The following is a 15,947-nucleotide window of genomic DNA, read 5'->3' on the forward strand; positions in this document are numbered from 1 at the left end:
GGTTCTTAATTTAATAACCAAAACCAATATAAAATCCAAAATGACAATTCGGTTTTTGTTAAATTCAATAAAAAATAAATATGAATATCCGAACGATATAGTTCAATCTAAATTGTTCAATTGGACAATTCGATTTTATTGTATAATGAATAACCCTACATATTTGATATGAATTTCAATTATTAAACAAATACGAAGTACTTCTTATCACTAAAATTATACAAATAAAATAATTTAACCAAAAGAAGATTGAAAAGTAAATTATTATAATGATTGTTCTCTCACTTACAAAAGTAATAAATATTGAAAAATAAATAACAATTAAGATTGTTCTCGAACTTACAAAAATAAAAGTAACCAATTAATCCTAATGAAAATTACTTTTATATAAAAATATATATGAAAAAACAATTATCAATCTAATTTTGTTTATATCTATCTTTCTATTCATAAAATCATGACATATGAAATTCATTAATTTTTTTAATCGTGTCTTTAGATATTGACATTTGCCTTAATCTAATTAGTAGGTTTACTAGTTTATCTTTATAAAATTTAACTTTTTAAATTATCTATCTTTTTTTCTTTTTTAAGTTTCCAGCTTTAGTAAACCTAATGAGTAGATATTGGAATGTTTGTTGACTATTTTAAAACAACTAACCAAATAGTTTCTTGATTGTTTGGGCTTTGGGCCATATTGTTAAAAGTTTAGCTGGTAACTTATTTTGTTAGCTTCTTATTTGGCCCATCATAATTTAGACTAGATCGATCATGATTCCATGACTCATGCATGACAATTGATTTATCGACATGCAGCAATTTATCCTTATATAAGAGCAAATATTTTATTTTTCATCGTTATTATAATATAGTATATACTAACATTTTATATTTTATTTCTAAAAGATAACACGCCGCTCTTTTATAAAAAAACTATATCTCCTTTAAATAGTTAGATCTTGCCCTTCCTCGTTTCCCTTCTTTCAATATAATACTTTTGTCTACTTAACTTTTGCATTTCAATATAAGAGTTCGGTAAATTCGATCATGAATTATCTCGATATTTAAGATTTTTATTATTTTTTTATTTTTTATGTTAAACAAAAATCTCATAATCCAATAACTATTTCAAATAATTTTTTTATAACTTTTTCGAGCTTTTAATATTTATGTTTTATAATATCTTACATATTTAAAAAATATATAATTAATTTTGTCCAACGCTTTTATAACAATAATAATTAAATAAAGTGATATTGAAATCTATAAAAAAAAACATTTTTTTATCTTTTGTTGCAAGGACACCGAGTCCAATACGCGGCAACATTTTCTTTGTCGTTAAGAAGAATAAAAAAAATACTTATATAATATAAATAAATATAATTTAATTAATTATTAATTCATATATCTCATCCACGTAAACAAATAGATAATATAGGTGTGTGTATACCAACAGAGAACCGACAACCGACAATGGCCACCAACGCTCTTCAAACATTCACGGCGTTTTACGACGGTTGGCTTCTCCGTCACCAGCGCCTCCAAGACCAGTTATCCACCGTCGCCAATGTCAAAGAAGAAGATCTCAGTAAATTGGTGGAACAAGCCGCCGAACATTACCGCCTATACTATGAACAAAAATCAATCGCAATCGATAAAGACGTTTTTCTCATATGCTCTCCGCCGTGGTACACCTCTTTCGAGAAAGCATTGTTCTGGGTGAGCGAATTCCCACCGTCGTTGTTCTTCCGGTTCCTTAGCGATCTGAATCTGACGACGGAGCAGGCGAGGAGGGTGGAGACGGTGAGGGTGGAAGCGGCGAGGAAGGAGTCGGAGATAGGGGAGGCGATGGCGACGGTACAGGAGAGTTTAGCAGCGGCGCCGTTGTATGGGTTGGTGAATAGGACGGAGAGGTTGGTGGATGGGCAGGTGTCGGAGCTGGATGATGCTATGAAGGAGTTGAAGGAGGCGATGAGGGTGGTGATGGTGGAGGCGGATGGTTTAAGGGTGGTGACGGTGGTGGAGATCTTGGAGGTTTTGGAGGTGATGCAGAGGGTGAAGTTTTTTGCTGCTGTTGGGGAATTTCGTATTCGAGCTAGGCGGATCGGGTTGCAGATGGAAGTATAACACACTCTTTCATTTATGGAATAAAAATGTTACTCTTTAATTATATGATCTGAATCTGGTTTTAACTTTTAAGGCAACATGTATCATTGATTTTGTATTGAACAAGTTGATGAATAGTTATATTTTGTATTGATATTATCCACATCTCATACTCATACACCATAAGTTTATTGAAAAGCAATGAGTCTATAAATGTAAATGTTGTTAGACTTATCACAATTGTGTTTTAATTGAGTTATGTCGGTTTTTATAATTTTTGTAGTTATTTTTCAATATATCAATGTGATAAAGTGTTCTTTTTCATTCATATTTTCTTAGAATAATAAAACCTTTTTATAATTACATATCATGAGTTTTTAACCAATTAGAAATCGACAACTTTTTAAAAACAACCTACGTAAATTAAATCGAAAAACCCTTTGCTCCGTTTCTGAATCTAATATCAACAAGGAAGCACATTAGTAATAAATGCAGTGGTTGAAGTCAGTGTTGTAAACTCGCCGAGTTGGTCGATTACTAATTCGAGTACTCCCTACCAGCCCTTTGTCGAGACGAATTGTAGAATCCGAGTACTCCCCGATCCGCTTCTTACTGAAACGAGCAGTGTTGTAAAACTCGACCAATTACATGATTAATACGTATAATATACTTAATGATTTATTATTTAGCACATACATGTGATTATATATATATATATATATATATATATATATATATATATATATATATCTTAAATTTTCAGTAATTATTCACGAATTGAGACAATTGTGTGTTTTTCAGTTTTTGTGTATTCACATGTATCTAATTTTGTTACATATATCAATCAACTTATGGTTTTAACTTATGATTTTGTCATATATAATTTCCCTAAAAATATTTCTACATGAATTACCGAATCCAAATACTTCTGAGTACTCTCGAGTACTCGCTACTTAATAGTTTATTTGGTAGTTGGCTGAACAAGTACCGAGTAACGAGTTCTAAAACCATGGTTGAGGCTCGAGTTGGACTCGATTCCCTTAAACAGATTCATCGCTTGTTCCCAAAGTACACCAGCCGAAACAGTGTATATTATCGGACGTAGCTACTTGCCTAAAAGAGTTGCCAGAAATAGTTGTAGAGAAAAGGAGGAAGAAGATGCTTATTTTCATGTGCGTCGAACGAGGTAGTGATGGTCTGCTTTTGTATTGGTTTATGTACCAACAAGAAATTAATTCGTCATTAAGGAATTGATTGTGCCAATAAACGTCATTCAATGCATAAGTTACAAAAATTCAAAAACAATGACCAAAACCATCAAGTTTAGCAAAGACGAGGGTTACGGGAGCTTGAGTTTTTGGAACTGTATTCGTGTTTGCAGGTTGCGTCCACGTATAAGTTCGGTGAATTTGTCCTAAGTAATCCAAGTTTCACACCCCCTTGCGTGTGGGTATGAGTTTGAGTAAAACCATATGTACAAGCTTGTAAGCCTATAATACATTCAAGCTTATAAACTCGTTATAGTTTCTACCAATGTGAGATTCATTCCCAAACCCACATCACTTGCTGATTTTTATTCTCAAATACCCAACTTTGAGTATCGATATCTTATTCACATATACTTCATTTTGGACACACATTATATCATTTTGAAGCTCTCACAGAGTAGAATACAAATCCACTTAGCGTTAATTTTATATACAACATATGTATATATTTCTATATGTCTAAATTTAGTAACAATATAAATATTTATACTAAAATTCCCTACAATCCCCTACATGAATGGAGATCGATCTCTACACATCAAATTTCCATACAAAACTTTCAACAATTGAATCCTACATAGGATAGGTAGGTGTTACCCTTTGAACCCTCCTTTAAGACTTATACTTAATCTCCTAGCAGTCAGTAGATCTCGAATCTTTGAATTGAGCTGGCATTTGTGTGGATGAAAATATAATTCTCATAGGACTCTCCCTGACAAAGTCATACCCTCATAGACATGTTCGTTTTTGGTCATGAATACTAACCTGGTTCTACAAGAGTTTTAGGAATTGAGCCCCCACAATTCCCTTTGAAGCGACCCTACTTTTCTCTCAGATAGGTGATTTCAAAAAATCATTAAAAACCATATGTTAACCCTCGTTTGTCACTACATATAGGAATGGACTAGGAAGTAATGCTAACTCCCCCACAGGGACCTGCCTCTTTCATACAACTAGGTTGTCCTTTTGAACCTAGATCATGGGATCTCTTCTAGGTAAGGTTTCCTTCATATGAATTTATTCATTTAAGGGTTTTAGTCACATTCCTATTGACGACTTATAAACTACATCTCTACTAAAGCCTTTTGTAAGCGGATCTGCAATGTTATCCTTTGTCTTCACCCAATCAACCATGATAACCCCTGTGGAGATTAGTTGTCGTATCGTTTTATGTCTACGTCTAATGTTCCTTGATTTCCCATTATACATTGAACTTTGACCTCTACCAATTGCTGATTTGTTATCACAATGTAAAAATATGACCGTAATCGGCTTTGGCCATTCATGAATGTCCTATACAAATTGAAGTAGACACTCCGCTCCTTCAGCACAAATATCCAAGTTGATAAATTTAGATTCCCTCGTAGATCTAGATATAACTATTTACTTGTACAATTTCTAAGCTATAACAGCACCTCCAAGTGAAAACACATATCCGCTTGTAGATATGGAATCTTTTATGTCAAATTACCAATTTACATCATTTTACCCTTTGATAACAACTGGATGTCTGCCATAATGTAGTCCATATTCATGTGTGTATCTTACATATCTTAACAGCCTAGTAATACTCTCCCAGTGTTCAGAACTAGGTTTACTAGTATATCTACTTAGTCTACTCACAAAATATGCTAAGTCAGGTCTAATACGACTCATTAGATACATCAGAATGGCAATGATTCTTGAATATTCCACTTGATTAACACTATCACCTCTATATCCCTTAGCAATTTTTTCAAGAATCTTATCCACATAGTGTGTTTGACTTTAAACAAACCATTATGGGTTCTTATGATCTTGACTCCAAGAATCACGTCCGCTAAATCCATATATTTCATGTCGAATTTGGATTTCAACATATCCTTCGTTGATATTATCGTCTTGTCATCACTGCCAATGATAAGCATATCATCAACTTATAAGCACAAGATGACATAACCATGAGTAGTTCTTTTCACTTAGATATACTTATCACAGTCATTGATTCTAAAACCACTTTCCACCATGACTTGATCAAATTTTTGATGTCATTGTTTTGGAGCTTGTTTTAATCCATATAGAGACTTAACAAGTTTACAAACCTTGTTTTCCTATCCCAAGGCAACGAATCCCTCATATTGCTCCATATAAATTTCTTCTTCCAACTACCCATTTAGAAAAGCAGTTCTCACATCCATTCGATGAACTTGGAGGTTTCTAATAGCTGTAATGGCAAGCACTAATCTAATGGATGTTATTCGTGTTACTTGCGAATACGTATCATGTGACATCCCCAAAATCTCGGCCAGAAAAGACCGATTTCATTTATGTTTTTTAAAATAATTTCAGAGTAAATCCTTTTGATTTAAAAGAGTTGCGGAATTTGTTCCCAAAACAAATGATAAAATAATATTTATCAAAGCATTTCATCAAGAGGTGCATTTTCATTATATAATCAAAATTCGGGATGTCATGTTCCGATACAGACCATAAAGCATAAACGATAACATTACAAGTCATTCAACAAATATATACATATACAGACTTGTAAACAAAACAACTTGATGATTCATCCATCTAATGCCCTCGCGCCACTACCTGTAATACGAATAAACTGAGTGGGTCAGGCTTGGGAGCTTGGTGAGCATATAGGGTTTTCAACCCACAATAAATAATTATATTTAATTTCACCAACCAACAATAACCCGATTACCCATTCCCGTTATCCTCACTTTATGTCCCTAAAACAACATCTATCTCAAGGGACCTAATCTAGGATTTTCATCGGGACAGCCATTACTGCTAAGGGTTTCCTCAACAATAGATATCCTAAAGGCAACCATGAGGGGGATAGAGTACACCGGTGAACACATCGTTCACAACACCTACAGGTTATGAACCTGCTAGCGTTCCACAGGACTGTCTAGAAAGAGTCTATGGTCGTTATCCATACTCCGCTGAATAACTAGATCAACAACAACAACATCGAGGCCTCTCATCTGTTTATCACACATCAACTATCTACCCATGTTCTACCCAACATATTAGTAGATAAAAATATATATTTTTATACATAGTTTAAAACCTGTATAACATTCTCATTCAATACATATTCCACATAACAGATGAGGCACACTCACATAACACGTATTTCATAGAGAATAAATCAGATCTATGAGATAGAAGAAAGTGAATATACATTCACACATATAACAACAAGATATACACATAACACGTATTTTATATAAAACACTTCATAATAGATGAGGCACACTCACATAACACGTATTTCATAGAGAATAAATCAGATCTATGAGATAGAAGAAAGTGAATATACATTCACACATATAACAACAAGATATACACATAACACGTATTTTATATAAAACACATATAACAACTATCTACCCATGTTCTACCCAACATATTAGTAGATAAAAATATATATTTTTATACATAGTTTAAAACCTGTATAACATTCTCATTCAATACATATTCCACATAACAGATGAGGCACACTCACATAACACGTATTTCATAGAGAATAAATCAGATCTATGAGATAGAAGAAAGTGAATATACATTCACACATATAACAACAAGATATACACATAACACGTATTTTATATAAAACACTTCATAATTATGCGTTAGAAGAAAGTAACTACATACTCACTTGATCAGAAGATGATCGGACAACACTACGACTTGCAGAAATAGTATTCTTCGGTAGATCTGGAAGATCTTCACAAAAACCGGGCTCCTCGCGGGCAGAGCTTCGGCTCGGGATTCGCACTTCTCGGGATCTTCGGGGCTTCGGGACTTGCTTCGGGGCTCGGGAATATTACCGGGGCTTCGGGGTATAATTGGCACGTAAATCGAGGCAAAAACTAGAGAGAAAGTAAGAAATTGGCAAAAGAATTAGGCTGCCCTCGCATGCCCTTTTATAGGAGGCTAAGGTCTCGCAATACGCTGGGCGTACTCGTTTACGCGGGGCGAACTCCTCCGAAGTCGTCACTGCATGCGTCATCGGAGCACCCGAGTGCGAGGCTTCGTCATGCTTCGCAGTACGCTGGGCGTACGCCAGTACGCTGGGCGTACTTCAGATAAGATCAAAGACCCCTTCGGATATTATCCGAATTAAAGTTTAAATAATAAATATTAATTATTTAAAAACTTCGGAAATTCATATCTTCTTTATACGAACTCCGTTTTCGACGTTCTTTATATCCACGCGTAGGTGAGACTATGCTCTACAACTTTAGTTTAGACTCCGTCGGCTAATTCTGAATTTATTTTTATTATTTATTTTTAGTAGGTCGGGACAAGAAAACGTCGTTATAAATTCATAACTTCTTTATCCGACATCCATTCTCGCCTATCTTTTTATCGCTTCGCTACCACTAACGAGATCTTCGATTCTCGTTTAGATTGTTTCGGCTAAAAACCGCTCGATCTCAAATCGAGTATTCGGGCTGCATATTGCTAAGTCGAAACTTCAGAAAATCATAACTTCCTCATACGAAGTCAGATGTGGGCGTTCTATATGTATTCGGAAACCTCGTTTCGGCCACTACAACTTTATGTAAAGATATCGAGTTTATTTTACACTTAAATTTTGACACTTATTTTTTTATTCTTAATTAATCAAATCACATAATTAAGCAATTAAGCACAAAACGCATAATACTCAAATAATACACTTCTATTATTTCAAAACGGTTTACAAAGGTTAACCTACACTATTATATCAACATTAATGACAAGCCCAGAAACACATGCGTTACATATCAAATTAATCTAGAACTTCCTTTTGTCTATACCCTTTGATTACCAATCTTGCCTTGTATTTATCAATACTACCATCGGCTTTCATCTTTCTCTTAAAGTTCCAACGGTAACGAAGTGGCTTGCTACCTGTAGGTAGATCTACAAGCTCCCACATATGATTTTGTAAGATATATTCTACCTCATTTTTTATGGCTTCTTTCCATTGAGGTCCCTCAGAAGAAGTAATCGCATCTTGGTAGGTCTTAGGTTCACTTTCCACCACATAGGTGTAAAAATCGTCACCAAATGATTTTTCAACTCTAGCCCTCTTACTTCTTCTAAGTTCTATCTCTTCTTCCTCGGATTGAGCTTGTTCATCCTCCCAAACAACTTTGTTATTTGGTAAAGATGGGCTTTAAACCTCCTTGTTTAAACATGGAAATACATCTTTAAAGAATGAAGCATTCCTTGATTCCATTATTGTATTCTTCTGTATCTCAGGATTCTTAGAATTATGCACAAGAAAATGATGAGCACTACTATTTTGTGTATATCCAATGAATACACAATCCACTGTTTTAGGACCTAACTTTTGTACCTTTGGTGGTGGTACAACAACTTTGGCTAGGCACCCCCACACTCGTAAGTACTTATATGATGGCTTTCTTCTCATCCAAAGTTCATATGATGTTTCATCCTTTTCTTTGCTAACTATCTTATTTAAAAGATAGACCAAAAAAATAACTTCCCCTGCATTGAATAGTTTCACGTAAACTAATTAGCATGACATTAACCATCTCTTTCAAGGTACGGTTCTTTCTTTCAACAATGCCATTAGATTGAGGTGAATAGGGTGATGTGAATTCATGACGAATTCCATTTTGCGAACAAATTTCAGCATATTGAGAAACATATTCTCCACCCTTATCACTTCTAACTACCTTGATTTTCTTATTTAGTTGATTCTTAACTTCCTTTTTGTATAAGATGAGCATCAGTCCGTCCCTCAACAATTACAGGAGTAGTATCTGTTAGGAACCAAGCCAAGTTCAAATTGGTCAAGTAGAATAACATTTTCTGTTGCCACCTCTTGAAGTTCAGAATATAAATTTTTTCAGGTTGTTCAGCATGATTGGCCATTATCTATTTAAGATTGTTAGTTCTTGGCACCCTTTTTTAATCGAATAATCAACAATAGAAAACGTTAGTAATAAATGTAGTGGATGTGGCTCATGTTAGACTCGATTTCCTTAAACAGATTCGTCGTTTGTTCCAAAGGTACACCTACCAAAAAAATGTTCGGCACCAAGTTTCTCGATGCACGTAAGGAAGGGATAGAAGTTGGTGGTAGAGTGTCACATTGACATGGTGGAAGCCATCAGTTCATGCCTGGCTCAAGGAGGCATACCAATAAAAGAAAAAGAAAGGAGTTCTCACTTTCAAATTCTATAAAACTCCAAAAAGATCTACTCCATAATCACCTTTCTAGTGAGACCAAGAAAAACTTCATGGACTCCATCTTCATTAATTATTTTTATTTAAATTTTATGAATTTTGTATTCAATTATGACATAAATGAAATGTGAAGTTCTTGAGTAGTCTACTTCCCCTCGAATGATGAATCCTATAACTCTTAATGAAAGAGAGTACCGTAGAATTCAAAAGGAATTAACTTGTCTTACATTGAATTGATACTTTTAGGACCAATTTTGCAACAAAAGAAATATGTTGTTTTAAAATAGGCATAAATAATTTTTTTAAATGACCATAAATTTGAGGATGTCACAGTTGGTATCAGAACATTAATTTATGCGAACTAGGAATTTGTAGGATTTCTAGACATAAACTTAGAATGCTAAGCGATGATCGTGAGGAGTGTGTCTATAATATTTTAGGTAGTACATTTGAACTGACACAAGCACTAGCATACTGTAGGATTAGATGCCTAATTTGTTTATTGTGCTAAATGACTTTTGCATGCTATAAGATGCCTTGAGATACCTTAGGCGGCCTATCTAAATTGATATTACTAGATTTAAGGTTTGTTGCTGATCTAGAGTTAGGAAATTTTATGTGTACAGGTTTCTAAACTTTTAATTACGGTATTAGACCTGACATAAAACTATTCGGATCGATAAGGAAGATTGTGCGATTAAACCTTCCTTATCTATATTCTCTTCTCGGCACACAAAATGTGTGACAACCCGAAATATATTCCGTCATTTTTAACCCTCGTTCCGTTAATAAGCCTCGATTTATTAATCTGTCCGTTAACCTTTATGATTGGTTAATTAATTTGAGACTTTTATAATGACTTGGTAAGGGTTGAAACAAATTAGAAACACCCTCATTAATCCCTTGGAAAAATTTTAGTTTCAACCAAGTCAAAATATTACCACTAAATCGGGTGCGACCAAAAGCCCCGTTTAACGGCAGTATCGGGTAGATTTCCACCGAGCCCCAACTCAAGCCCCTATATAAGGGGGAGTGGAGTTCATTTCCACCCTTTTCACTCTCTCTCTACACTCTCTCTCTACAACTTATTTTCGAGCCAAAAACGCCCGTTTTGAGCCCCAAACGAGTAAGCAATCTACCCTAACTTGTTGTATAACTTAGTTAGCATGCAAATTCATGTTTAAAAAATAAATTAGGGGCCAATACATGTGTTTACGGCCCAAGAACACTCTTGGACCGTGAACACCCTTAAGTGGGGTTTTTAAGCCCCAAAACCCCTCTAAACTACCCCTAAGGCTTAGATATGACTTGTGGACTTACACATTCGAGCTTAGAACACCTTGAACTTAAATTTTGGGGAGTAAACTTGAGTTTACTGCCCAAGAACAAGCTTGGGCCGTAAACTCCTCTTCATGGGGAGTAAACTCAAGTTCAAGTGTTAGAAATGCCCTCAAACACCTCCTATGGCCTTGGAAAATGTCTAGAAGCAAACCCCATTGAAGTAAAGGCTTTAAACTTCAATTAAACCAAGGAAATAGGAGTTTACGGTTGTAAACCCCCCTAGGAAAGGTCCATGTGTCGTAAACTCCTAAAAGGTGCCCAAATGATGCCCTAAACTCTTCATTTGACTTGGAAAAATGCATAGGACTTTATTCTCTACCACTCAAGACCTTAAAACACCAAAGGAATATGCACATAGGAGCTTACGGCCGTAAACTCCTTGTTTAGGGCCGTAAACTCCTTAAATTGGTCCATTTGTTGCCTTAAATCCATTCATACACTTTGTTTTGGACCTAGCATAATTCTATAAGTAATATAAGACATTTTGGCATCCTAGAACACCCTCACCATGAGTTTACGACCGTAAACTCATGGGGAGTTAGTCCCAGGGCCATGAACTCTATGAAGAGTTTACTCTTGAAGAGTAAACTCCCTATCTAAGCCATACACACCCTTAAATGTTACCCGGGACACTCCAAGCACTTAACCAAAGTGTTTTCCGCACTTTAGGATGCGTATATGTGTTTAATTAGTATTATATTTACTAATTGTATGTAAACATATGTCACCATATGTTAATAGGTCACTAAGTGTGTTCAAGTTTTTACTTGACACCGAGCACCCAACCGGCACCTTCGTCGGATCCACTTACAACAGGTGAGTTCATACCTCTGAATTAACCTTTTAAATGTTTTTACATGTTTTTATGGGGGGAATACAATTTAAGCATGCCAGTTATCATATCAATCACATGTGATTGATAACCCGCATGCACAAGGATTTATTACACTGTCAACTGTTTTACCAAGTATGATATTGTAAATGATTTTCTAAAATGTCTTTACTTGTCCAAATCTTTACCTATATTGTTTTATCAAAGTTTTCATTTAAAACTTGTTTATGAAAGGCTTCTAAAGGATTTCTAAAGGTTTTCAAACTTATTTGGCAAAAGAATACCAAGCCGTGATTTTCTTAAGTATAAAGGTTTTCCAAAGTTTTCATCAAGGTTTTCTTCCATGTTTTTATACTCCTGCTTTGTTAAGATACTACTGCTTTGTTATACTTCCACTTAGTTAATACTCCTACTTAGTTAAATGCTACTACTTTGTTAACACTTTTACTTCGTGATACACTTTTACTTCGTGATACACTCCTACTTCATGATACGCTTATGCTTGTTAAACGCTTCTACTTCGAGAAATATTACTACTTCGTAAACGCTCCTACTTTATTACCGCTTCTACTTCACGAACCGCTCTTACTTTATTAATGCTACTACTTCGTAAACACTTATACTTTATTAACACTTTTACTTAGAGAAACGCTTCTACTTCGTGAAACACTTCTACTTAGTTAACGCTTCTACTTAGTTCCATGCTTCCACATCATTAAAAGCATGCCTATACTTGTATAGTTATATAAATAATGTTTAAAGGACTTAGGAAGGCTAGTCGCCCTATTTCCTTTTCCTCGTTTGGATGTGGTCTGGTGGGATCGGATATCCGTCCGAAGGTCGTTTAATCATTCATTATATATCATATATACATGTATAGACATGAAGGTTTACATCGGTCGCTTCAGTTATGAGTCTCTACTGCTAGTCCAGCACTTACATCAAAACTCACTGTTTGGGATACATCTTCAGGACACGGCCTTCTCCGTTGTCTAGTTGGTAACCAGAGTCTCTGGTAGGGAGAGCGGACATTGTGTGTATATATCTATACGGGATTAACACCCCCGCACCCTGACTGCTAGCTACAGTCCACGGCCTACCAAGCCAAGGGGTGACAAATGTCATACTTACACCGATGCTTGCAGGGCGTCAAGTACTCTAGTGTCGATTATTATGGTTACGAGTATCTCCATGCTACCTTATAATTCATGGTCTTAAGGTAACGATGTTTAACACTGTATGCTGGAAACACAGTCTTAAAATTACACTGTTTTAGACCGTGCTAGCTGTATCTTTCATTTGATACTGTCTAGGGTCTGTATTCACTGTTTTAGACCTTGCTAGATGTATCTTTCATTTGATACCGTCTAGGGTTTGTGTCTCCTTTTGTTAGACTGAGCCAGGCGTGTCGTTCATTCGATACTCTCCTAGAGTATATGATTCCTTTTACCTTAGTCAGCAGTCTTCACTGCTGAGGCATATGTTATTTTCCCTGATATTCTCCTACTTTCTTTAAAATCGAATCCCGTATTTTGATAATGATAGTGTTTAAGGGAAAACTACTTTTTACAACATAACTCTGTCCAGTCTTGGTAGAAGACTGCTTTTAATTAGAAAATATAGGATTTTCTAGAAAGAATTCTAATACGCTGTAGACTCTAAAACTACTACTTTTTATAAAGTTATTTGAATAAAATGACACTAAATACTTATGAACTCACCAACATTTGTAAAAATGCTGATACTCGCTTTCAAATAACTTGTATTCTCAAGTCAGCAATAGACAGGTACATCCCCGGAGCTTTTGATGAAGACAGTTTAGTACCAAGCTGCACCTATATTATTACTTGTATTACTTTGATGTTTCTATGTAATGTAAACCATGTAAAACTATTGCTATTAATGCAATGGTTATTGTACTTTGATTACTATACCGCATATGTTGTGATACTTGACATGACGTCATCCACCCCAGAACGTTTCCGCCGTTCCGATTTTGGGGTGTGACAAAATGCCACTTTGGTGTATAGAACGACATGATGAGGACAAAAAGCGAATTAGGAAACAACCATGGAAACCAACACCCTGAGTGAGAGATAGGTCGTGTACCAATCATCGCACCTGCACCCGAACCTATCACAATGGTGATGATACACACAATGTTAGACAATCAAATAGAAGAGACAAGGCGTATGCTTCGGGGAAATGGAAGAAAACCTATTGCACCTGTAGTGCAATGAAAGTTGGAGTAGGAACAATCGGAGGAAGGGAATTACAGCCGAACTGTGAGTCAAGCTGAACCCCGAGTGGTAAGGAGGAACGATCCGGAAAAGGGATTGACAAGGATGGGTATAAATATAAGGACTACTTGGGTGCCAAGTCACCAAGTCTTTCGAGAAGCCTAAAGCCAGTAAAGATTATGGACTGGATCTTCGAGATGGAGATGGTATTTGAGAGTTGCAAGTGCAGCAAAAAGTAGAAAACTGTCTTTGCAATCAGACAACTAATGACTGGGGTTTTAAGTTGGTGGAAGTTGTTGACAGATACAATGTCATAGGGAGAAGCCATGAAGATGTCTTGGGAAGTGTTCCTGGAGTAGTTTAAGATGCAGTACTGCTCGTAAGTATATCTGATAGACATGAACAATGAGTTTCAGAACCTAAAGAAGGGGAAAATGAGCGTTGATGGGTATGTCATCGCATTCACCAAGAAAATGAAGTTATTCCCCTACTTGGTGCCTACTGAACTTCATGAGCAGCCAAGAATGTGGGGACTCAACTTCGTGAGAAGGGTCTGGAGAGAACGAAAACCTAAGAGAAGAGAAAGCTGGAGGGATCTCTAAGATCCGATAAGAAAGGGAGATTCACGAAGTCTAAACATAACAACAAAAAATTTGGGGGTAGCAGTGAAGCCAAGTGGTGTGAGAATTGCAAGAATAAGCATTTCGGAAGATCAATGGAGAATAAACTTTTTATAACTATGAAACGACCTATCAGTATTCCAGAGATTGTATTTTTGTGATATAACATGGACCATTCTAGTCAAAATACAACAAATGATTATTATTTATTTGAAATAATAATAAATCATATTTTTTATAACCTCGAGAAATTTGGGTTTGCCGTGGCACCTCTAATTAATATTGTCTTCGCCAAAAAGGAATCAACCATACTCATATGATATCGCAAGAAACAAAAGATGACGAAAATAAAAATATTATTTTTATTTTTTATTTCTTTATAATATACTCATCTTCCCTGTTGCTGGACATTTACAAACCGCCATTACTAATTTACTTCCCTGAATCTTCTTATCAATACACACGGATGGAAAAAAAATATTCCAAATCCCTCAGCCGCCCACAACATAAATCATAATACATACACGGAAACAGATTCTTAGCAGCTAAGAATAATTAATCATGCTTCGGTATATAAGAACATTGTTTCTTCTTCGACCTGAGCCTTGGACTGAAAATGGATAATCAGAGATCAGTTCGGGAATCATTTGCTGAATATTTTGAGGGTTGGGTGGTTCAACACAGGAGCTACCTCGACAAGCTCGTAGCGATAGCCACTCAAAATGAAACCGAAGAAGATTCAGTGAGGCATTTGGTCGACCAGGTGTTGTGCCACTACCAAGAGTACTACGATGAGAAAAGCAAAGCAGCTGACTCCGATGTTTTTCTCATGTTTTCTCCGCCTTGGTTCAGTTCTTTCGAGCGGACGCTTTTATGGGCAACTGGGTTTAGACCATCGATGGCGTTTCGGTTAATTAGGGAGTCGGTGGGTGGGGAATTGAGTGAAGAACAGAATGAGAGGATTGCGGTGGTGAGAGAGAAGACACGGCGGTTGGAGAGGGAGATTTCGGAGGCTCTGGCGAGTGTGCAAGAGAGCGTTGCGGCACAGCCGTTCTCCGATTTGGTGAAGAGGGAAGCGAGATTGGTTGATGGGGAGGCGTCTGAAATGGAAGATGCATTCGGGGACTTGAAGGCGGCGATGCTGGCTGTAATGAGAGATGCTGACTGTCTCCGGCAACATACCGCCGGAGAAGTGTTGGAGGTGCTGACTCCGGCTCAGAAAGTGAGGTTTTTGGCCGGAACTTCGCAATTTTGGCTTCAGTCGAGGAGACTTGGTATGGAGAGAGATAAACAGAATGAACTTTCAAGAAAAGCCATCACTTAGCTAATCGATTTT

General features: G+C 36.1%; 2 protein-coding genes across 2 annotated transcripts in view; both read left to right on the forward strand.

Moving 5' to 3' along the window:
- The first annotated feature begins 1,473 nt into the window (after positions 1-1,473).
- On the forward strand, positions 1,474-2,127 carry LOC111879638 (protein ZW2). Its single transcript, XM_023876099.1, has one exon. The coding sequence runs from the start codon at positions 1,474-1,476 to the stop codon at positions 2,125-2,127; it is 654 nt and encodes a 217-aa protein (XP_023731867.1).
- A 12,920-nt stretch (positions 2,128-15,047) lies between these two features.
- LOC111879639 (protein ZW2) overlaps positions 15,048-15,947 on the forward strand; it is a 1,092-nt gene continuing 192 nt past the window's right edge. Inside the window, exon 1 of the mRNA XM_023876100.3 lies at positions 15,048-15,947. This exon is cut by the window's right edge and continues 192 nt beyond it. Within this exon, the coding sequence (XP_023731868.1) occupies positions 15,228-15,935 (708 nt within the window). The 5' untranslated portion in view covers positions 15,048-15,227 and the 3' untranslated portion in view covers positions 15,936-15,947.

The sequence above is a fragment of the Lactuca sativa genome, chromosome 6 (assembly GCF_002870075.4).
Source record: "Lactuca sativa cultivar Salinas chromosome 6, Lsat_Salinas_v11, whole genome shotgun sequence".
Classification (NCBI taxonomy): domain Eukaryota; kingdom Viridiplantae; phylum Streptophyta; class Magnoliopsida; order Asterales; family Asteraceae; genus Lactuca; species Lactuca sativa.